The sequence below is a fragment of the Peromyscus leucopus genome, chromosome 11, assembly GCF_004664715.2.
Source record: "Peromyscus leucopus breed LL Stock chromosome 11, UCI_PerLeu_2.1, whole genome shotgun sequence".
Taxonomy (NCBI): domain Eukaryota; kingdom Metazoa; phylum Chordata; class Mammalia; order Rodentia; family Cricetidae; genus Peromyscus; species Peromyscus leucopus.
In genome coordinates, this window is record NC_051072.1 from 44,986,517 (window position 1) to 45,009,646 (window position 23,130).

The 23,130-nt window shown below is 37.5% G+C and overlaps 1 protein-coding gene across 9 annotated transcripts in view; it reads left to right on the top strand.

Moving 5' to 3' along the window:
- Positions 1 to 23,130, top strand: part of Erbin (erbb2 interacting protein) — a 108,594-nt gene that overhangs the window by 70,503 nt on the left and 14,961 nt on the right. For all 9 annotated transcript variants that reach the window (XM_028883748.2, XM_028883792.2, XM_028883777.2 and 6 more), the window contains 7 exons: positions 4,163 to 4,262; positions 8,930 to 9,051; positions 9,498 to 9,668; positions 10,677 to 10,853; positions 13,127 to 13,241; positions 15,126 to 15,309; positions 19,530 to 21,057. In XM_028883748.2, the coding sequence (XP_028739581.1) occupies positions 4,163 to 4,262; positions 8,930 to 9,051; positions 9,498 to 9,668; positions 10,677 to 10,853; positions 13,127 to 13,241; positions 15,126 to 15,309; positions 19,530 to 21,057 (2,397 nt within the window). The remainder of the gene's footprint in view (positions 1 to 4,162; positions 4,263 to 8,929; positions 9,052 to 9,497; positions 9,669 to 10,676; positions 10,854 to 13,126; positions 13,242 to 15,125; positions 15,310 to 19,529; positions 21,058 to 23,130) is intronic.

Genomic DNA, 23,130 nt, shown 5'->3' on the forward strand with positions numbered 1-23,130 from the left:
TACTGATATCTCCACTCTGCCAGTCCAGTTCATCACCAAGTCCTCAGGAATATTGAATACCTCATGTGTGTGTTTCATCATTTCATGTAGACCTGCCCTGTCCAGTACCGCACCCATAGTGTCATAGGCAGTTAACCCAAAGTCAGATGCCTTATAATTAACTATATACTGAAGTTTTTGCCCTAGTATGAGCCTAAAAATGTGAATTTTGCACTCAAAATTTTACTTTGGATTTCATGCTAAAAATTAATTTTTTAAAATAAGGTTAAATTGAATGCATTATTGAAATTATTTTCATTTCTTTTGAGGCCCTCTTCCCATTTTTACTCCTGAGATAAAGTTCCTATGTAGCCCAGGCCAGCCTCGAACCCAAAAATCATCTTGTCTCAGTCTATAAAGTGCTAGGATTACAGGCATATGCTACCATGCTCAGCTTCAACCCACTTCCTAATACTAGGATTCAGACCCAGAGCCTCCTGTATAGTAGCCAAGCACTATATTATCTTTTTGCCTTCGAAAAAAAGTATAACTACTAGACAATTACAAATTGGACAGTTCTGACTCACATTGTTGACATAACTTTGTACTTGGTCTCTGCCTCCTGTGTTACTGTTAAACAGTCTTATTAAATAAGAAACAGAGCCAAATATAGGGGTGAAAGCCTAGAGATGGAGCAGCAGCCAAGAGCCAAGACCACCTTATCTTACCACTCGCTGCCATCCTTTCCCCTGAGAGTGAGAGAGAGAGCTTCTTTCTGTGTTCTGTCTTTTTATTGCCTTTTGTTCTGCCTTCTCATTGGCTCTAAGTCCAGCCACATCACTTCCTCGTCACTGCCTGTCTATACAGACCTCCAGGTCTGTATGTTTGGTACTGGGATTAAAGGCATGTGTCCTTGAAAGCATAGAGTCTTTGCCTGCCATGTGATTAAGGGCGTGTGCTACCACCACCTGACTTTTGTTTATGGCTGGCTATGACCTCTGATCTCCAGGCAAACTTTTATTTATTAACATACAAATAAAATATCACATTATTCCTTGCTCTTGCTGGCTCTCTATCACCCTCATACTGTGCCTCACATGATCTCTCTCTTTTTTTTTTTTTTTTTTTTTTTTTTGGTTTTTCGAGACAGGGTTTCTCTGTGTAGATTTGCACCTTTCCTGGAACTCATTCTGTAGCTCAGGCTGGCCTCGATCTCACAGAGATCCGCCTGCCTCTGCCTCCCGAGTGCTGGGATTAAAGGTGCACCACAACCGCCCGGCGATCTCTCGATCTTAAACTTACACTAACCTTGAAATAATGCTGATGGGTTTTCTGCATGTCATAGGCCTCAAGGTCTCATTCATACCTCGTTACCTCTTACACATTCATTCTTTCTACCAAGTGAGTTCTCGTTGAGTACAGTCTTTGCCCTACCAGCCTGTTCTTTTCCTCTCCTCATCTCTCACCTCTCAGAACTGTTGTCCTGTTTGTCTGAGACAGTAGTAAATGAATGCCGCTGTGCTCTCTAGTGTTCTCCCCTTGTTACCTTGTGATTGTGTCTGTTGTCATAGCCAGTCTTGTTAGGCGCTTCATCAGAAGTCATTGTAGATACCTGTAATACGTTGTTAGTATTTCACGAGTAAGTGATTTAAGTTTCAGAGGAAGAGTACTGGCAGGTGACATCCTGATTCTTACAGCAAGAGAACTGAATGAGGATCTGAAATTAAATGGGATTCTAGATCAGTAGTTAGGCATTCAAGGTATGGGAAAATCTTGATAAACTAATTCTTTTCTCCGTCTGTGTGCTCCATAAGTAGCAATGGTTATAAATTTTATAAAGTATAATTCATATACCATTCAATTCACCCATTTTAAAATATGTTGATTTTGACATATGTAGTAGGTTGTTTAAAGGAGACTAGTAGAGTATTTTCAGGGAAATTGGTTTTTAAAAATGTCCTAGATAATTTTGATATTGCCATTTTTTTTAATTAAGAAATTTTTTATTCATTCCACATACCAACCACAGACCCCTCTCCATCCCTCCTCCCGCTTTCCCCCCCTTAGCCTTCCCCCAATCCCCTCCTACAAAAAAGGTATGGCCTCCCATGGGGAGTCAGCAAAGCCCAGCACCTTCAGCTGAGGCAGGTCCAAGCCCCTCCCCCTGCATCAAGGCTGTGCAAGGTGTCCCACCATAGGCAATGGGCTCCAAAAAGCCAGCTCATGCACCAGGGATAGATCCTATTCCCACTATCAGGGGCCCCTCAAACAGATCAAGCTATACAATTGTCTCGCCCATGCAGAGGGCCCAGTCCAGTCCCATGCAGGCTACACAGCTGTCAGTCCATAGTTCATGAGTTCCCACTGGCTTGGTTCAGTTGTATCTGTAAGTTTCCCCATCTTGATATTGCCATTTAAAGGGGGCTGCTTCTTCACATACTAAGAAACTAGTGGGTCAAAAGTGTATCCATGTTATTTATCTGTTGAATTACCCATGACTGTGGAAATATTTTATGGAAGAGAGGTGGGTGTGCAGATTGAATATCCCTTATCTGATATGCCTGGGAGAAGATATTTTGGAGATTTTTGGATTTTATTTTTGCTGTTGTTGTTTTGGTTTTTTGAGACAGGGTTTCTCTGTGTAGCCCTGGCTGTCCTGGAACTTGCTCTTTAGACCAGCCTGGCCTCAAACTCACAGAGATCCACCTGCCTCTACCTCCCAAATTTTTCTTTTAATATTCACAATTTAATAATGAAATAGTAATAAAAATCTAAATATAAACCTTATTAATGTTTCACATATTTCTTAACATATCCTGAAAATAATTTCATGTAGCATTTAAAAATTAATTTTTTGTATTTTTAGCATTAACTTTCTCTTGAGGTCAAATGTGTCTTGTTCTACTGTGACAATCATGTCAGTGCTCAGTGTTTTCAGATTTTGGAATATTTTGGAACTTTTGGTTTTTCGAGACAGGATTTCTCTGTGTAGCTTTGCAACTTTCCTGGAACTCACTCTGTAGCCCAGGCTGGCCTGAACTCACAGAGATCTACCTGGCTCTACCTCACAAATGCTGGGATTAAAGGCATGCACCATCACTTTTAATTAGTTGTGCTCCACCTGGAGTTGAGGGGCTTGGTGGATAATAAGATTGAATTAGAACCCAGGATGATGTGCAGGAGGGGCAGTTTATATTTGAAGATAGACCAGGGTGGGCTCTCAGAGCATTGTAAATACTGTCATCTGGGTCCTTACTCTGGAAAACAATGTGAAGAAAGACTCAGCCTCTAGCTGAGATTTTAGGAAAGAGTATCAATTTATTCTATTATTTGAGGAAGTCAAGTAAAATGGTCAGAATATTTGAGAATATAGGACAGTTTAGTTTTTAACCAGGGGAAGGTCACAAAATTTTAAATATTTGGGAGTAAGATTTCAGGATGGAATTCGGTTTTCCCAAGAGTTTGTCCTAAGAATGAACTGAAAGGTAATATACAAGAGAAGACCAGGCCCCTGCCTACCTGGAGTCATTTAGGACTCTTAATGGTAGACTTTTAGGTGAGGATATTGATAATAAGAGTTAGTTGTATTAGGAAGGAGTTTGATTACTATGTGTTAACCATTAGAACAAAGATACTAAGAAAAGAAGGCAGTCTAAAATACCTGGGGGCTCCCGCAAGTGTCTTGTTGGTGCCATTGATGGAGATAGGAGAGAAGCGGTTTTCAACTTACTAATTACTTTTAAGCACTATCTATCTAGCAACTAACTGGAATAAATGTTTAGATAGCTAGTTAAAACCTTCTAAATGTTTTTTCCCTTAAAAGCATTTTTGCAAAAGGAAATACTAGAATCAGCAAAATAACATAAAATAGGAAAAGGTTTTATAACATTAGTAAAATCACTGTGTAGTAAATAATTCATAGATATTCTTAGCACATTGAAATATTTTATAATCATTGCGGTGGTAATTATATTGAATTTGCATTTTATTAAAATTTAAATTTCATTTTTTAGATTTCTTTGTGGTTTCAAATGAATGTTCAAAGTGCTATTTTGTATATATACAAATTTGTTTTTGTAACCTGCACCTTGATGCTTTTTAAATTGGTGGGTGGTTATTCGTAGGGATCGTTAGATATATATTTCCTTTAGGTTTATTGAAAATTAACCATTTTTTTCCTTAGTCCAAACCTCTGATACCTCTTCAAAAAGAAACTGATTCAGAGGCTCAGAAAACGGTGCTTACTAACTACATGTTCCCTCAGCAACCAAGGACTGAAGATGGTAGGTATTGAAGACTTCCTCCTCCCCTTCCCCTTAATCAAGTGCCAAGAGAATTTTTAGCTCCAAAACTTTTTATTACTTCATTGGGAGTTTGGAAAATTGATCAGAAAGTTTTCAGAAAATAGTTGGATAAGTAACATCTATGAGTTGAATTTAGAGGTGTGGAAATGTATTGTGTGTTTTCTTTATTTAAGTTACATTGATAATGTTATTAATTGTAGCGCTACTTCAAATCACACTTTACTAAATGTTAGGAATGCTTGTGAAGCATTGTGTGATTAGAAGTACTAGGATATGGTTTGTTCTATTGTATATAATACCTTTGGAGTCCACACACTAGATGAAGGTCATCTATTAAGCTACAATCTATAATCTATAGTCACTACTAAATTATTTCCTGTGTTTTGCCCAGCAAGAGAGAATATATTCTTTAATTATGGCCACTAGTGTGTACTTGTGGATTATTTTGTGAAGACAGGACCAAATTATTTTTAGTATATGTTGTTGTTGTTGGTGGTGTGTATGTGTGTGTGTGACATTTTAAAAATTAACTTAAAATGTCTTTTTATGTATGTATGCATGCATCTTTCTGAAGACGGTAAAAATATCTATAGTCTGAAGTTACTTAAAGATTAACTCAATATATAACATTAAAGAAAAGTGTAAATTCATCATTAGTCTTAACACATAAACTATTCTATGAGGGGGCTGGAGAGGTTGCTCAGTGGTTAAGAGCATTTTCTATTCTTCCTGAGGACCCAGATCCTATTCTCAGCACCCAGTTGGCAGCTTAAAATTGTCTGTATCTCCAGTTATAGGGTATCTGATGTCCTCTTCTGGACTCTGTGGGCCCAAGCATGCATGTAGTACACAGACATACATGCAGGTAAAAAATACATGCACATAAAATAAAAATAAAATATGTCCTGGCAACTTAAGTAGGTAAGTTTCCATGTCCTCATCTGTAAATGACTTGAGCAGTTCCATTTGAGCCAGCCAGTTCCTTACATACTCTCTGACCATGCTTAAGTGCTAGCAGTAGAAATATTTTATTATATGGCCCGTTACTGAACTAGTATGTCAGTCTAGGAATAGAACATTAAATGTTTTCTTCTCTGAACTAAAAAGTCATTTCATGTCTTTCCTTAGAAATGTTTTGAGTACTATACTAACATTCTTTACTACCAAAAGGATAGTTACTTGACCATATTGTGTAGCTGATAGTAGTTACGGGACTCCCACCTTCTTACTGTACTAATCAAGGTTTTACATTGTTAGCACCCCAGAACAGGAGACACAACGGAAAAAAGATTACTCTTAGTTCATAGCTTCAGAGGTCTCATTTGGTCTTAGTAAGAAGATGGAGTAGATCCAGAGCAGTTCCTGTCAAGGCGTCAAGCAGAGGAAGAGGTTGGGAACCTGGTGTTACCCTTAGAGGCATGCTTCCTCCAGCACAACCCCAGCCCTAAGGTTTCCACAGATCCCAAAATAGTACCAGAATGTGAGCCTCTGGGAAACATTTCATATTGAGATCAATACTTAGTACTGTTTCCTGTCTTCATAAATCCTTAGAAATAAGGAAAAATGAAAAATTGAGACAAGTTCTGATGAATAAGAACAGATAAGCAAATGTTTTGTTACATATTCAAATATTTCCTATCGTTTTTCCATACTGCTCTATTAGTACCACAAGTAGAATTTGCCCATTTATCTTTTCTGTCTGTCTGTTTTGTGTGCTGGTGATTAGACCTAGGACCTTGCCAATGGGAAGCAAGCACTGTACTCCCAGTGCTGTGAAGGTAAAAGTAATGTGAAAGAAATTTGCTTCTGATGGTTGAGAAAGGACATTTGAAGGAAGTGGTTGTGTATCATGAAATGGAAACTTCATTAAAGAAGGAAGTAAAACCTAGAGTGGGTTTGCAGGTTGGAAAAGAAAGATGGCTAAATACCCGAGCATTTGCCAACAATCAGGCTGTGACTTACTGTTTAGAAGGAGGGCACAGTGACAAAGGTGGGAACGCTGTGAGTATGGGCATGGCTATGAATCCCTCAGTGGACATGAAGATTCCCATTGGGATTGAAGATGTCTAGGAACTATAAAATTATAGAGTAGGGTGGCATCATCAGACATGTGCATTATTCAGGATATGGCAAGTCTTGAAAAAGAAGACCTGTAGTCAGATACTAGAGTGTTGAATGAGTGTGCCTCAGCATTCAGATTTGTTAGACTCTGAAGTAAGTAAGGGTAGGAAATCTATTACCTGGTACCCTGAACCTTCAAAGGTAAGGGATTTATTCAAAATACTTAGAAATGTAATTAACCAGTAGCTATTGAGAATGAGAGCCATGGTCAGAGTTACAAACTCTGGGATACTGAATACATTCTTGTATAAAATTGCTCTAACTCTTAAGCATTTTGAGTCTGGCTGGTGATTGCAGTTGCTCCTCAAGGGCTGTCAGCATGGCTCAGTGAGTCAAAGTACTTGCCAAGCATGGTAATCAAAGCTTCATCCTCAGAATCCATGTAAAGGTGGAAGCAGGGAAATAACCCACAAAATTGCCTTCACACACACACACACACACACACTCTAATGACAGTAGAAGTTTTAAAAAATTACTACCAAACCTAAATGAGTTATTTACATGAATCATAAAAATAGACTGTTGAAAACTGCCTTGCTGCAGCTGCCACTTTTTGTCTTCTGGGCCAGGGTCTTCCGTAGACCTGGTTGACATCCAACCCGCTCTGTGTATGAGAGTGAGCTTGAATGTCTGATGTTTTGCCTCTCCTTCCCAGTGCTTTGATTGCAGGCATAGTGCTACTCTGCCTGGCATATGGGCCCATTCAATCTAGAGATTGAACTCGGGGGTCATTGTGCCAACTAAAGTACATCTCTTACCTTTCTAATGATACCATGGAGATTTCAACAATTTGAACCATATTCCACATTTGTTTAAACAGAAATAATCTGTTAAATAAATACTGAACAACTCACCAAAACAGTTAAAATAAAAATCTTGAACTGAGTCAAGAAAATAAAAACATATGTATAATTCTAGTACTCAGAAAACCAAAGCAGGGCATTGCAAGTTAGAGAGACCAGCACAGGCTGTATTATGAGACCCTGTTTTAAAACTAGCACTCAGTGGTCTGGGGATGTGACTCCGTTGTAGAATGCTTGTCTAGCATACAAGAAACCCTGCATTAAATCACCAGCCTGTAATCTCGGCACTTGGGGAGTAGAGATGGGAGGATCAGGAATTAAGGTCATCCTCAGCTACATACTGAATTGGGGGCCCAGTCTTTAAAACAAAACACATTACAAGAAATAAAACGACATACACACACAATGTCGTTCCTATTGTTCCTATTTGTTTTGTGGCATTTTTAATATGAACATGTAATTAACAAAGAAAACCCAAACAAGGATTTGGTATAAGTCATAATTTGGAATTTTGAGTATTATGCTATTTTGCACACATATTTACATTGGCCATATTTGGGTGATTGAAGATCTCCAGGGTTAGTTTTTTGGTTTTTGTTGTTGTTGTGTGGGTGGATGGTTTTTTTGTTTGTTTGTTTGTTTGGTATTTTGTGTGCATGTGCGTGCGTGCGTGTGTGTGTGTGTGTGTGTGTGTGTGTGTGTGTGTGTGTGTGTGTTTTGAGTAAGATTCAACATTTTTTATGGGCAAAAGTCTTGACTTTGTTTTGCATTGTATAACTTTTGTATAATTGTTGAATGAATCTTGTTGGTTGGTTGGTTCAGTTTCTGTATATAACAGCCCAGGCTGTCCTGGAATTCACAGAGATCCACCTGCCTCTGTTTCTCAAGTGTTGGGATTAAAGGTGTGAGTACCATACCCAGCTTGAAAGAATTATTTTAAGCTATTCCAGAAAACCTATATATGTCTTTGAAGTTTTAACATTATATCTGATTGAGTAGAGAAAGATTGAGTTTGTGTTAAATGTAAATTTTCCTTACATTTTTATGTGGAAAGTGTATTTTTATTTATGTAGTGTAATTGATATTGTTTATAATGCATAATACAAAGATATCACCAAAGTAATTCATTTTTAAATTTATTTTACATACATTGGTAGTATTCTGCCTGAATATCTATGTGAGAAAGTCAGATCCAGGGACAGGAGTTACATACAGTTGTGAGCTGCCATGTGGGTGCTGGGAATTGAACCTGGGTCCTCTGGAAGAACAGCCAGTGCTCTTGACAGCTGAGCCATCGCTCCAGCTCATTTTATTTTTTTAGCAAAATAACTTACTCTGCCATTGAACTCTTTTCTTCCTCCATGCTTATTGGACTATTAATGTTAAAAAGAATTCTAAAATTGGAAGATGTGGTAGCCTTGCTATCTTAAAATTTGTAGGGTCCTACACAAAACCTATGTATTTGTAGTGTTTAAATTAGCAACTTCATGAATCCTTCTAGTAACAAAAACCTAATTGACTTCTGGGAAATAAAAGTTGCAGTGGTTGTGGTAAAGAAATCTTAAAACCAAAGCCTGTTAAAACCAATCCCTGGAATTTGTTGCTGTTATCCTAGACCAGTTTTAACTGCCACTGACTGGTTTTTATAATGCAGGTTATGAGTAAATAATAGTTTTCTGTGATTATTGTAAAATATAGTAGCTTTTCTTCTACTTTCCTTAGTCATGTTCATATCGGATAATGAAAGTTTTAATCCTGCATTGTGGGAAGAACAGAGGAAGCAGAGGGCCCAAGTGGCATTTGAATGTGATGAGGACAAAGATGAAAGAGAGACGCCCCCCAGGGTGAGTCTGTCATTTTTTCCCCGGATGTGCTGACTGAAGTGTGTGCTGTATACCTACAGTGTGCTGTTTGTGGCTACAAAGAAGGACTGGGTTCATTGCGTACCCTCAAAGCACTTACTAAACCAAATTGTTTCACCTATAAAAAATTTGAGAGCATTGCAGAGCATTTCAGAAGTGCCATTAAAAGGTACATTTTGAGAAGAAATACAACTCAGTGGTGGAGCTCTTGTCTATCATGTAAAGGCCCAGAGTTTGATCCCCAGCACTGAGAGAAAGAGAAAACCAAACCAAACAACTGAATAAATATAAGGGAAAACAGAATTTCTATAAATCCATAATCTCTTCACTGTTCCTGTGAGCTGAGCATGAACTTCAGGTGGGTTATACATTTAGTTCTGAGATTCGTGTTAGAAATACTAATACTTAGTGTTTCTCTATTTCTCTAGGAGGGGAACTTAAAGAGATATCCAACACCATACCCAGATGAGCTTAAGAACATGGTCAAGACTGTTCAAACCATTGTACATAGATTAAAAGATGAAGAGACGAATGATGAATCTGGGAGAGATATGAAGCATGAAGATCAGCAAGTTGTAAATAAGGATATGGGTGTCAAGGTTAGAAACTCAATTCCAAGTAATGATGTAAAATATTTGAGGTTACCTCAAAATTGAGACAATTGATGCGATGATCTGAATTATATATTAATTTAATTTGTAGTTTTATTCTCAGATGACTAAACTGTAAATTAACTTTTTGAATTCCCCAGTTCCTCATCTTCTGGTTCTCTCACTACAGAATGTCTAGTTTATCCGGATTGTGTCAAGAAAGCCTTTAGAGAGTCATTACCTGAACAAATAATAAGATATAATGATTGTCAGAGAGCTATTCTGGAAATACTCTTCCCTCCTAGTTTGATTATATTGGTCCACTTTATTCTGATTTTCAATTAATTGCTATTGCAGACATTTGACATTTCCTTGGAACGTTTCAGAATTTTCTCAGTGCTGACCACCCCCCAAATAAAAGTTTTGTGATGTCATTAGAGTCACTGTGAATTTCACAGAAGGCAAAAATAATTTATTAACTGACTCACTTGACACCAGTCTTCTAGAGGAAAAGTAACTTTTGCTAAATTATGTATTTCAATATAATCATGGCTCCCTATGGGCAATCTGCCCTCCAAATAAACATTTTATCTGTGATTCTAATTTACATGTTCACCCTTCATCCATCCTTCCTTCCTTCCTTATTTCTTCCCTCCCTCCCTCCCTCCCTCCCTCCCTCCCTCCCTCCCCCCTCCCCTCCCTCCCTCCCTCCCTCCCTCCCTCCCTCCTTCCTTCCTTCCTTCCACTTTTTTCTTTTGGTTTTACAAGAAAAGGTTCCTCTGTGAAACAGTCCTGATTGTCCTGGAACTCACTCTGTAGACCAGACTGGTCTCAAACTCAGAGATCCGCCTGTTTCCGCCTCCTGAGTGCTGGGATTAAAGGCGTGTGCCACCACTGGTTGGCCACATTTTCTTTAATATTATTTTAGAATTGGAAGCTGATGTATTGCTTAAATTTTATGTAATACTTAATACAAAACTAGACATAAAGCATTTGCTGTCTTTATCTTTTATTCAGGCTTCAGAAAGTACTACAGTGAAAAGCAAACTTGATGAAAGAGAAGAGTGTATGAATTCTGTACAGAAGATGAGTGAGCCTGAGGCTGAGGCCAGTCCTGGAAATGTACCAGTGACTGCAAACAGGAAAGTCTCCGGGAACCTGAAGCATATTGTCAACCATGATGATGTGTTTGAGGTATGACTTCATTACGACATAATCATAAGAGTTTCTAATTTAATATTTTATTGATGTTAACAATAGGAGCCTAATAGTATGATTACAGAAAATACTGCAATCCTTGAAAAATTTCACACTGCTGAAATATATCACTTTAAACTTAAAATTTTTGTACTTGTGAGTAAATGACTTATAGGTAAATTAGATTATGATGTGTTATATAAAATGAATAATTACAATTACTTTTATTTCTTTATTTTTGTGATAATGGGTATCAAGCTCAAGTTCATTGTCTATAACAGGTCCATGTTCTATCTCTCATCTACCTTCCCAGACCTTGCTTTTGTTTCTGTAAAATCAAAATGAAAAGTTAAAGACGTAGGTCAGTAGCAGAGCACTTTCCTAGCTTGCGAACAGCCCTGGAATCCATCCCTAGCACTGTGCAAAAAAAAAAAAAAAAAAAAACAAAACAAAACAAAAAAAAAACCAAACAGACAAAAACCTGAACAACCGAAAATGGCTGTTACATCTATCCTCAATCATTTTGCTTATGTAAGCATTCATCATTGAATGTGTTACTCATGTTTAGTGTCTAAGAATGTAGATGTAATTTCTCATATTGAATAAGTAAAAGCTATAGAACTTTTTTTAAAGGTTTTATTGAGAGATATCAAACCCTACACAGTTTACTGATTCAAAGCATATAATTCAGTGGCTTAAACAATTTACAAAGTTGTAAAGCCAGTCCCACTTCCTAGCAGAGTATTTTTACAACCACAGGAAGAAAAAGAAATCTCATACTTCTGTCCCTCTTCAGGCTCTGCATCCCCCTCAACTTTAAGCAACTAATACCTACTTTGCTTGTCCTTGGTATTTTGAATAAATGAAATCATACACTTAATAGGTTTTTGGTTTTGTTTTGTATTGTATAATATAGGCAAGTGCCCATTGAGCCATCTTAATGGCCTAATATGTGGTCTTTTATAATTTCTTTCACTTAGCATATTGTCTTGAATTTCATTGTGATATCTCTCAGTAATGCATCTTATCCCTGTGGCTGAATAATATCCTATTCAATGTATACATCTCAGGTGTAAATGAGATTGCTAAACATATATGGAACTCTAAACTTCTTGAGACTTGATCTCACTTTGTAGCCCCAGATGGTGAGGAGCTCCCTGTGCAGCCCATGTTGGTAAAACTTGGGGTATCACTCCTACATCATCCTCTTACATGCTGGGTTTATAGATGTGAATGATCATGCCTAGCTGGAACTCCATGGTGACTCCTCTAAACTCCAGTTCCAGAGGCTCCAACACCCTCTTCTGGCCTTCATTGGTTTTGCACACACATGGTACACAGACATACAAACAGGCAAAACACCCATGCATACACAACAAAAATAAGTACATCTTTAAAGATATGAATAGAGATTGGCAAACTATTTCATTACAATAGACAGTATTTTTGTGTGCCAAGAACTGGAGCTGCCATGTGAGTGATGGAAAGTAAACCTGTATTCTCTGTAAGAGCAGCAAGTGCTCTTAATTACAGCACCATCTCCACTTTTCATACTTTTATTATGGCACTTATAAAGACATAAAAGTCCTTAGTACTGTTTGGTTTTTCCTTTGTCATGGGAACAAGTTATGTAAAGAATTTGCTTTAGTTTCATCTTAGTACCTAGGAATGATTATCCAGCAAGAGATCTGATATCATGCATACCATATGATATCAAAATCTTTCTATTAATAGTTGTTAGAAAGTTATTTTCTTTGCTGACACTACTCAGTAGTAGGTAATCTGGAACAATTGGTGGTATATTGGTTGTAATAAACATGGACAGTAACAATCCCGTTTTCAAATTCACATTGATAGCAGTCCATCCTAGAAGATACCTTAGAAGCTAAGTATACTTAAGAGACTAAACTTGACAATTAGGGAGAGACTCTGGTGAGGGACTCTGTAAACTGACTCTTTCAAAGACAGGACTGTGTTTTGCTCATTTTTGCCTGCCTATAACCTCACATAATTCTGACACACAGTAACTATTATAGCTTCAAAAATGATACTGTAAATATGTTAATATGTTGTTAATAACTGCTGTAGTTTATTGTTGTACTTGAAAGAGTGAAGTCATGCAGATTTTTGTCCACTATTACCATTAAAAAGCAGTCTCATACATGTTCGTGGTGATATACTTTGTTTTCCCTGCGGTTTTTATGGTGTATTTATTCATTTACAAAGTCCAAAGTTTAATGTTTCTATTTCCCCCTTTTTCCTTATGCTAGGAATCTGAAGAACTTTCTTCTGATGAAGAAATGAAAATGGCAGAGATGCGACCCCCGTTAATTGAAACCTCGATTAACCAACCCAAAGTTGTAGCACTTAGTAATAACAAAAAAGGTTAGACGTTGAGGGGAAGCATTAGCACTAGAGGTGGCGTAAATAAGATGTATTCATTCTGTGGGAATAAATTTTATTGAATGTCACATTATTGCAACGTTTTGAAAACAAAATTTAAAACTGCCATTCCAAAATGTTCTTCTTATTTCCCATTTTTAAAGAAAGATATCAGTAGGTCCTCCCCACCCACATGCAGACTGTGTTTGTAAGGGCATGGACATTAAAGGGCAATAATTATAATTCCATTTCTGTTGCTCATCTTCTAAATATGTTATCCTTGTTTGCTTAATTTTATCCCATGTATTCAGGACAAATTACAATGAGGCTGATGAAGGATTTTACATAAAATACATAACATAGTACCTGATATGTATTAGATGCATATTATTTTATTCTTACCTATTCCAGAATGGTATTAAGCCCTCTTCCCCAGTTTTTGCCAACTAATTTTCATATAAGACAATATTAGACTCTTAGAAGTGAAGTAATTTGTAACGAACGCCTATCTTGTCACACATACCTCTTACAACTAGTGCCTGATTAGCTTTGCATTATCTCTACCAAGTGTTTATCCAGGCTGTTGCCTTCATATCACTAATGATATTACCATGATGCTTTATAACGATACTTAGAAACTATTGAATACTTTATTTACCAGTTGCTTAGGTATACTACTGTGCTAAACAGTTGGGTGTCATAATAGCCCCATAAAAAGGACTTCAAAGGCAATCTAGTGGTATATTTATAAATTAAGAAACCAAGACTTGAGCCAGGCGGTGGCAGCATAAGCCTTTACTTTAATCCCAGCACTTGGGAGGCAGAGGCCAGCGGATCTCTGTGAGTTCAAGGCCAGCCTGGGCTACAGAGTGAGTTCCAGGAAAGGTGCAAAGCTACACAGAGAAACCCTGTATCAAGAAACCAAAAAAAAAAAAAAAAAAAAATAAAAGAAAGAAAGAAAGAAACCAAGACTCAGGTACCTTGAGGTTGGGATTACTAGACCATTTGAGCCAAGCTTGTAAGAAAAACAAATATACCTTCCATTCATATGCTGCTCTATGGCTATGTCTGGGTATACTAATTCCTTGATTTGCCTAGAATTGAGTTTTTTAAAAAGAGCTTTTTTATGACTGTTTTCAAAACTGCTTTTTACACTTACGCCTTAGTGAAATGGAAATACTGGTTTGTTTTGTTTTGTTTCATTGTTAGGTAAACAGCCCCTCACATACTGAGAGATTACCACTTTATAAGCAGTTCTTTGAGGTTGGAGAAATACAGAGGACCCATGTTTGGTTCCCAGCACTCATGTACGGTGGCTCACTTTGTAACTTCCACTCCAGGGGAAATGATACCTCTGACCTCTGTGGATATTTTACTCAAATGCACATACATACATAGATATAAATATAAAAATAAATTTTTAAACATTTGTATGACATACGGGAACTGACCTGTGAAAATCATTCATTTTGTTTATGTATTGATTACATTGCTCAATTTTATTATCAAAATAAATTGAAGAAATTCCATGTGCATATGTGTTACCCAGATAAACTATAGGGAGGTTGTAAACGGTTAAGTATATTTTTATTACGAGTTCTTAAAATAGGAAGAATGTTCACCAAAATGAGTAAGTAGCCTTTGAAAACTGTCCATCATTTTATCAGTAAGCTAAATCAAATCTTAGGTACCCTTAACTTTGATTGCATTAAAAAAATGATACCACTACTTTAAAATTCTTTAATTTTTGTATATATTTAGGATTTAATTTTCAGAGATGCCTCTGATTATCTTACTTATCACATTGTACATAGAATCAATACAAAAACTTTCCATTAATTCTTAGTAAATTTATTATTGCTCTTAAATATTCTGTTGTTGTTTCAGATGATGCAAAGGATACAGATTCTTTATCAGATGAAGTCACACACAATAGCAATCAGAATAACAGCAACTGTTCTTCTCCGTCTCGGATGTCTGACTCAGTTTCTCTGAATACTGATAGTAGTCAAGATACCTCACTCTGTTCTCCAGTGAAGCAAACACCTATCGATAGTAACTCCAAAATCAGGTTTGTGAACATTTAATAAGATTATTTACTTACATAATAAATAGGAGTAATACAAATAATAAATATAGGGCCAAACATAAGTGTTTTCACAAATATTATGCAAGTGACTTAGGTAATGTATTTCTTCCATTTTGAAACTGATTGATTAGTGGTTATACAGTTCTATTTTAAAATAGCATTTTTTTAGTTGAGAAAGTAACAACAAAATATAGTAGATTCTTAATCTCTAGGTGAAATGAACAAACATAAGTATTTCAAGGTGTTAGAACATTTAAACAGCCAATATGAGGAAGTTCAGATTGAAAGATTTTTTTTTTAATCCTTAGAAATCCTGTTAATTACATTCTGTTGCTATGATAAAATGCCATGACCAAAAGCAACTTATGGAAGAAATAGTTTTTTTGGCTTACAGCTCCAGAGGGAGCGTCTATAATGGTTAGGGAAGCATGGTAGTAGGCAGCTGGAGTAGGAAGCTGAGAGATCATACCTCCAACCATATGCAGAAAGCAGGGGTCAAACTGGCAGTGGGGTGAAGCTATAAATTCTCAAGCCCACTCCTAGTGATCCAGCAGTGCTCCATTCCCTGTCTGCCATAGGCTCATGGTCATATCGTAATGTAGAGTGCATTTCAGTCAGTGTTTAACATTCTCATGGTCGTTAACAGTCTTAACACAATTCAAAAGTCTCAAGTCTCTTTGGGGACTCAACACAGTCTCTTAACTGTGACATTCCAACCTATAAAGTATAAGAAAAAAAAAGTATACTTCCAGCATACTGTGGCATGGAATATACAATACCATTCTAAAAGGGAGGACTGAGGACATAGTGAGGGAATACTGAACCAAAGCAAGACCAAAACTCAGCAGAGTGTACTCCAAATCCTACAACTTCGTGTCCAGTGTCCAGTTCTGCGTGTCTAGCTCTGTGGCCTGTGCACACATCGTTCTGTATACGTCTCTCTATAATCGGCTCTTGGCAGATGTCTCATGATTCTGGTGTGTCTAACAGTTTCTACTGCAACCCAGACTTTGCCTTCAAAGTTTCATGAAATGGCCTCTCATGGCCCTTTCACAGCAACTCCAACCTTGCCAAACTTTGCCTGTCCTCAATGGCTCTCTGAAACTATATAGGAGGAATCCATGGCCACCTGACTCTTACATTTTCATGCTATGGATGGCATTGGCAAGTTAAATTGACAGCTTGAGATGGGCCCTTGATGCCTTATTCCACATTAGTAGCATCTTTTATATGTTAAGCAGTTGCTTTCTGGGAGCAGTAAAACCTCTTAGGTTTCTTTCCTGAGTTGGAAGGCTCGCTGAGTGGGGTCTTGCCCTGAAGGCACCCTTCTTGTTATTCTGGTGCAGAGCAGGGCACTGTCCTTAATGGTGCTATCTCTAGAACAATTACATTCCCTTTTCTAGCACTTGCATTGTCTGTAATATTAAGTGTTCTTATTCTCTCCAAACAGTACATTTTTCATTTCTTTTGTTATATTTGTTGTTTCTCATTATAGATTTGTATAAAGATTAATCAATAGTAACTATGCCAGAGACTGAACATTATACTATCTTGAAATTTCATGCCCCAAAGAAATTAGTTCATTACTTTTGTTTTGTTTTTAGATAGAATCTTACCACATAACCCTGGCTAGCCTTGAACTCACAGAGATCCTCCTGCTTCAGCCTCCCTTATACTGGATTAAGAGGTGTACATAGCCGTAGCTGGATATTACTTAGTTTAGCATCAGGCAAGTTCTTAGGACAGAGAAGGCAGCCACATTCTTTGCCAGCCTGTCATCGGATGGCCAGTCGCACAGTTGCTAAAACGGCTCTTGAGCAGGGCCTCTCCCATACTCAGCACTTCCAGCACTGCTGTCCCCAGGTCTCTGCTTCATTTTTACTGCAGCCTTCAACAGTTCACCACAGTCCTCCAGGAACAACCTGGTCAGACTCTTTACAGCGACCCACTCCCTGGTGCCATCTTCTTTTTGTTGCTGTGATAAAATACCATGACCAAACAGGATGTATGGGAAAAGTTTATTTGTGTTTATGGTTCCTAAGGGAGAGTCATGGCAGCAGGCAGCTGAGAGATCACATCTCTAACCAAAGCTAGAAAGCAGAGAGCAAATTGGAAATGAGGCAAGGCTATAAACTCTTAAAGCTGGTCCCTAATAACATGCTTCTTTTGGCAAGACCTCACGCCCTAAAGTTCCCCTAAATAGCATCATCGACTAGAGAGAGACCAAGTGCCCTCACACCTGAGCCTATGTGGGGCATGTCTCATTCAGACACCATAGAAATGCTGGACCATTCTAAGGAGGTGCCATTGAGGATTCATTCAGATACTCTTGTGTGGTGCTGTATATTGTCCTCAATTTTGTTAGGAAAACTCTTTTGAAAGAAAGCTGTATGTAAACTTAAAGTCTTTTACCCTGGGTTCAGTAGAAGTTTAAAAGTCATTTTATTATTTCAAGAAACTTGGTCATCTTTAGTTCAGACACTTGGGAGGCAGAGGCAGGAGGATCTCTGTGAGTTCAAGGACAGCAGGATGGTCTACAGAGCTAAGCTACACAGAGAAACCTTGTTTTGGGGGGGACAGAGGGGGGAGAAACTTGGTTATGACAGATCACAAAAGAGACAATGCCGTTCAACTGTGGATTCAGTCTTTAAGCTAGAAGTCTACTTGAGGGAAAGATTTAGGCTGCTACTGAACCACATTCTGGTTTTACAGGTATTTTAAACCATGACTAGAGTTAAACTGTTCTTAACTTGCAGACATATTTAGGTAAAAACTGTTCTTGACTTACTGTAAAAAGAATACTAATATTCTGTCTGAATATGACTTCAAATATTACATTATCCGTTCTCTTAATTTTATATTATAGGCTTAGTAGAATGCTGATTTTAGAATCCCTTCCATGTTAAAGAAAATGGTTAATTTGTTGAAATATAAAACTTTCCTAATGTTACTGTTGGCAAGTAGTATGGTATAAATCATCCTTTTATATAACAAAAGTATTAAACAAGGAGTATAGGGGTACATTTTATATGCTTTTTTAATAACTGCAATTTTAGTGTAGTGCCAAGGACTAGATATTTCTGTTCTATACCACCAGTGGAAATGAAATATTTTCTATAGTTTTAGAATGACACATTTATGAAATATTTGCCAAATAACTTTGTACCACTGAGTAATGATTATGTAGTTTCTCTTTTGGTCCCTTTATGAACTTAGGTATTTATGTAGTTATTTGTTTTAGTTTAACTTAATTGTTTATATATTTGGATTTAGTTTAACTTAATTGTTTATATATTTGGATTTAATAACCACTTGTTAAGAATGGTAGCCTATTATTAATGCAGTTAATGTAAAGCTTCAGAATTACTTGTGAAATAGTCCTTTGCCATTTACTTAATCACTCAAGTTACTGTCTGACTCTCAATGTAGCTTTCCCACATTTGTGAAATAAGACAGAAGATACACCATTCTGTTTGTGTTCTTAGCTTAGCCCTAGTAGCCTATTTTGTAGAAAGTTTGATTGAACATTGTGATGAAAATTAATCTGTTGGCGGAGTTTTCCTGTGTCCCTGAGGTTGCTTCCCAAATAACCAGCACAGAGACTTAATATTATAAATGCTCGGCCAACAGTTCAGGCTTGTTACTAGCTAACTCTTACATTTTAAACGAACCCATATTTCTTTCTACTCTCTGCCATGTGGCTCATGGCTTGTTACCTCATTTTCTACACATCCTGCTTCCTCTGCATCTGCTGGCATCTCCTCTGACTCTGTCCTTCTTCATCCCATCATCCTTAGTTTGGTTGTTCCACCTATACTTCCTGCCAGGCTACCGGCAAGTCAGCTTTTTATTAAACCAGTTTGAGTGACAAATCTGTACAATACAAAAGGATTACTCCACAGCATTAATCTTGATATTGTTAATGACTTTTAGCTGTTTTACTTGTTTTTCTAACAATGTAATTCTACTACTTGACAAAGTTCTTTATTTAACTGTAATTTTAACTGATATAAAAACACAAAACTTGTACATATCAGTAGGTTATAGTGATGTTTTAATATTTGTATATTATAATTAAGGTCTTCATCTGGCACTCCATCAATTATTTAACTTGTGTTCACTGCATATCAAATAGTTATTAATGACTCTGTTACCAAGAAAACTTGTCTTTATTACTTTCTTATAAAATTATTTTATTTTAGGCAAGAAGATGAAAATTTTAACAGCCTTTTACAAAATGGAGATATTTTAAACAGTTCACCAGAAGAAAAATTCAAAGTTAATGATAAAAAGGATTTTAAGTTGCCTGAATATGATTTGAATATTGAAGAGCGATTAGTTCTGATTGAAAAAGATGACTCAAAAGTCACATCTGATGAATCTCACCAGTTAGACCATATCAACATGAATCTTAATAAACTTGTGACAAATAATATGTTCCAGCCAGAAATAAAGGAAAGATCAAAGACACAGGATACAGGCTTTTTAAGTAGTCATTCTCAAAGTGAAGCTCGGCACACAGAAAATGGAAATAAGTATCCGAATTTGGAATTCATAAATAAGATTAATGGTCTTTCCGAGGAAGTTGCACAGTCTGCCGGTGGGATTGAACCACAGAACTCCAGTTCTGCTGACGTGAGTATTTCTAAAAGCACTGAAGATCTCTCCCCTCAGAGAAGTGGTCCAGTCGGATCTGTCGTGAAATCTCATAGTATAACGAACATGGAGACTGGAGGCTTAAAGATCTATGACATTCTTAGTGATGATGATCCTCAGGCACCAAGTGCAGCAGTTAAAGTCACCTCCGCCGCGGATGGGAAAAACATAGTGAGGAGCAAGTCTGCCACACTGCTGTATGACCAGCCCCTGCAGGTGTTCACCGCTTCTTCCTCGTCTTCTGACCTAATGGCGGGTACAAAGGCGCTGTTCAGGTTTGATTCAAATCACAACCCTGAAGAGCCAGATATAATAAGAGCCCCCGCAGTAACTGGTCCCCAGTCTACACCTCAACTCTATGGTCCTCCGCAGTATAATGTCCAGTACAGTGGTACTGCTGCAGTCAAAGACAGTTTGTGGCACCCTAAACAGAATTCACAACTAGATCCTGTCAGTTTTCCTCCTCAGCGCCTTCCTAGATCAGAGAGCGCAGAAAATCACAGTTATGCAAAGCATTCTGCCAATATGAATTTCTCTAACCATAACAATGTTAGAGCCAATACTGCATACCATTTACATCAGAGACTTGCTCCAGCCAGACATGGAGAAATGTGGGCTATCTCCCCAAATGACCGGCTAGTTCCAACAGGAGCTCGGACGGCAGTTCAGCGACAGAGTAGTGTGTCATCAACAGCTTCTATAAATCTTGGTGATCCTGGTCTCACGAGGCGTACTCAAATTTCTGAAGGAGATTATTTATCATACAGAGAGTTACATTCAATGGGAAGAACACCAATGATGTCAGGATCACAGAGACCTCTTTCTGCTCGAGCATACAGCATTGATGGCCCAAATACTTCGAGGCCTCAGAGTGCCCGCCCCTCTGTTAACGAAATACCAGAGAGAACTATGTCAGTTAGTGACTTCAATTACTCAAGGACTAGTCCTTCTAAAAGACCAAACGCAAGGGTTGGTTCTGAACATTCTTTATTAGATCCTCCAGGAAAAAGTAAAGTACCTCATGACTGGCGAGAACAAGTACTTCGACATATTGAGGCCAAAAAGTTAGAAAAGGTAATTGATCATGTTTTTTTACTCCCTTTCTGAATTTATTTATTTTTCCTTAGAAATGGTTCATCCTTTGTTTTAATCAGTGAAATAAGACAGTCTGAATTTTTTCTATTTACAATCTAGGTGTTTTTCCCTGTTGCTGGAACAGAGTTCTAAATTTAACCTTAAGCTAGGACAAGTGAGATGGGTGTGCACGCTGCTTTCTTACTCCTCCAAGTCTCTGGTGGTCATGTTGTCTCCTTATGCTTGTGTGTCTCTTTTAGCCTGCACATGCATACTAGATACAATACATATACACAAGCATGGTCAGCGTTTTCTGAACTGATCACTACCAGTGATGATTATGTAAATATTGTAAGACAATATCAGTTTACTGTATAATTACTAAAAATACAGGAAATACATCTGCACGGGTAAATATTTCATCAGAACCCTTTTTTTCCAGTCTATATTAAATAAACTAACATCATCACTGACACGGATGACTCTGGCATGGCATTTATTCTTGACTTGGCTGCACTGTGTTTCTGATGTACGTGAACAGCTCACTTGAGTGTTGGGGGGCTATAATGCAGCTTGGGAATGTTGGTAAGGTGACTGATGCTTGTCTCCTCTCCTCACCTTATTTGTAAAGCTGTGTCTTTGGAAAGGTACATTGACAGTGGCCCAAATGTGTAAATATAATCCTGAGCCCCGCATGGTGACACACACCTGTAACTGTTAGTACTGCAGGAGGATTACCAGTTTGAAGCCAGCCTGGGATACATAGACCTTGTTTCCCTTCCCACTCCAACCCAAAGATTTTTTTGTTCAGACTCAGCTTTATCTATCTCTCTGGGTTTTATTTTAAAAGTTACCATTTCTCTATTTATTACATATATAATATTTTAAAATACGGCTGAACATATCTAGTCTATTGTTTTCTAAATTCTTTAATTTTTTTTAAAAAAAATACATAAAGTATGATTACTACCTTCTATCCAGTTGTATTAAATCTCAGCCTGTAATTGTTAGTTTTTTAGCTAACACCTGTTAGCTGTAGCTACTTCATCTTTCCTTTTTGCCATAACTCTAACACGCTGTTGAGGCTGTTTGAATTTGTATTCATTTTGCTGGGAATTTGAAAATTCTTAATCTGAGATGAGGAGGAACATGGCTCTCATTTATAATAAACTTGTCTTGTACATGTAGAAGTGGATTTTAGAAGAAAAAACTCTTGTCAAAGAGGCTGTTCAGAGACTCGGGTGAGAATGCATGAGGTGTTTATCAGTAGGACTGAGATACAGGAATGAATTCAAGAGACTTTGGAAGTAGACATCCACAGGTTGGTTTCTAGTGGATTATTCCTGTAATTAGTCACTGTGGATAAGGGACAGAACGTGAAGGCTTGTGCTTTGCCTAAGTGGGCTGTTGGGAATTCCACTATTACTGGAGAGGAAGGAGGGGATGCGGGTACAGAGGACGGTTTTTATTTACATCATAATTGGCTGATTCTCCCACTATCCTGTTTGATAGGGGTGTGTCTGGACTTCAGTAAATATGAATCAAGTGGCATCTAGCTCATTGTCGAATGTGCCTTTTAACTTTTTTGTTTTCTATTGTGTAAAATATGTATTTAGAAATTTGATACACAGTTTCTTAGAAAATATATGACAGTTGTTTTATAGTTGTGTCCTGAAAGCCAACAGTTAATTCAGGGGATTAATGAAATAGAAGACTTGTAAGAAAGGAAACTGGATTTAAAACCATAGCTGACTACAGGGAGGGAGAGATAATAAATTTTCTCATCAGCTGTGCACCTCTTTAATCATAGCACTTGGTGGGTAGAGAAAGGAATTCAGGGTCTGTCTGGAGCTACATGATACCCTGTCTCAAAAACGAACAGTTTTTCTCAGGTAAGAAAGCTGAGAACAGGGAGAGACAAGGTCTTCACCTTGGCTGAATTAGGGATTTATTTTTGAGAAAATTTGATAGTGTGTGGATTGAGTTCTAGAAACAGAATGTCCTAACAGTTAAGTTTATTAGTGCTCACACAGTGCCAAGAGGCATAGTATAGCCTGTGTAAAATAGTTCTCA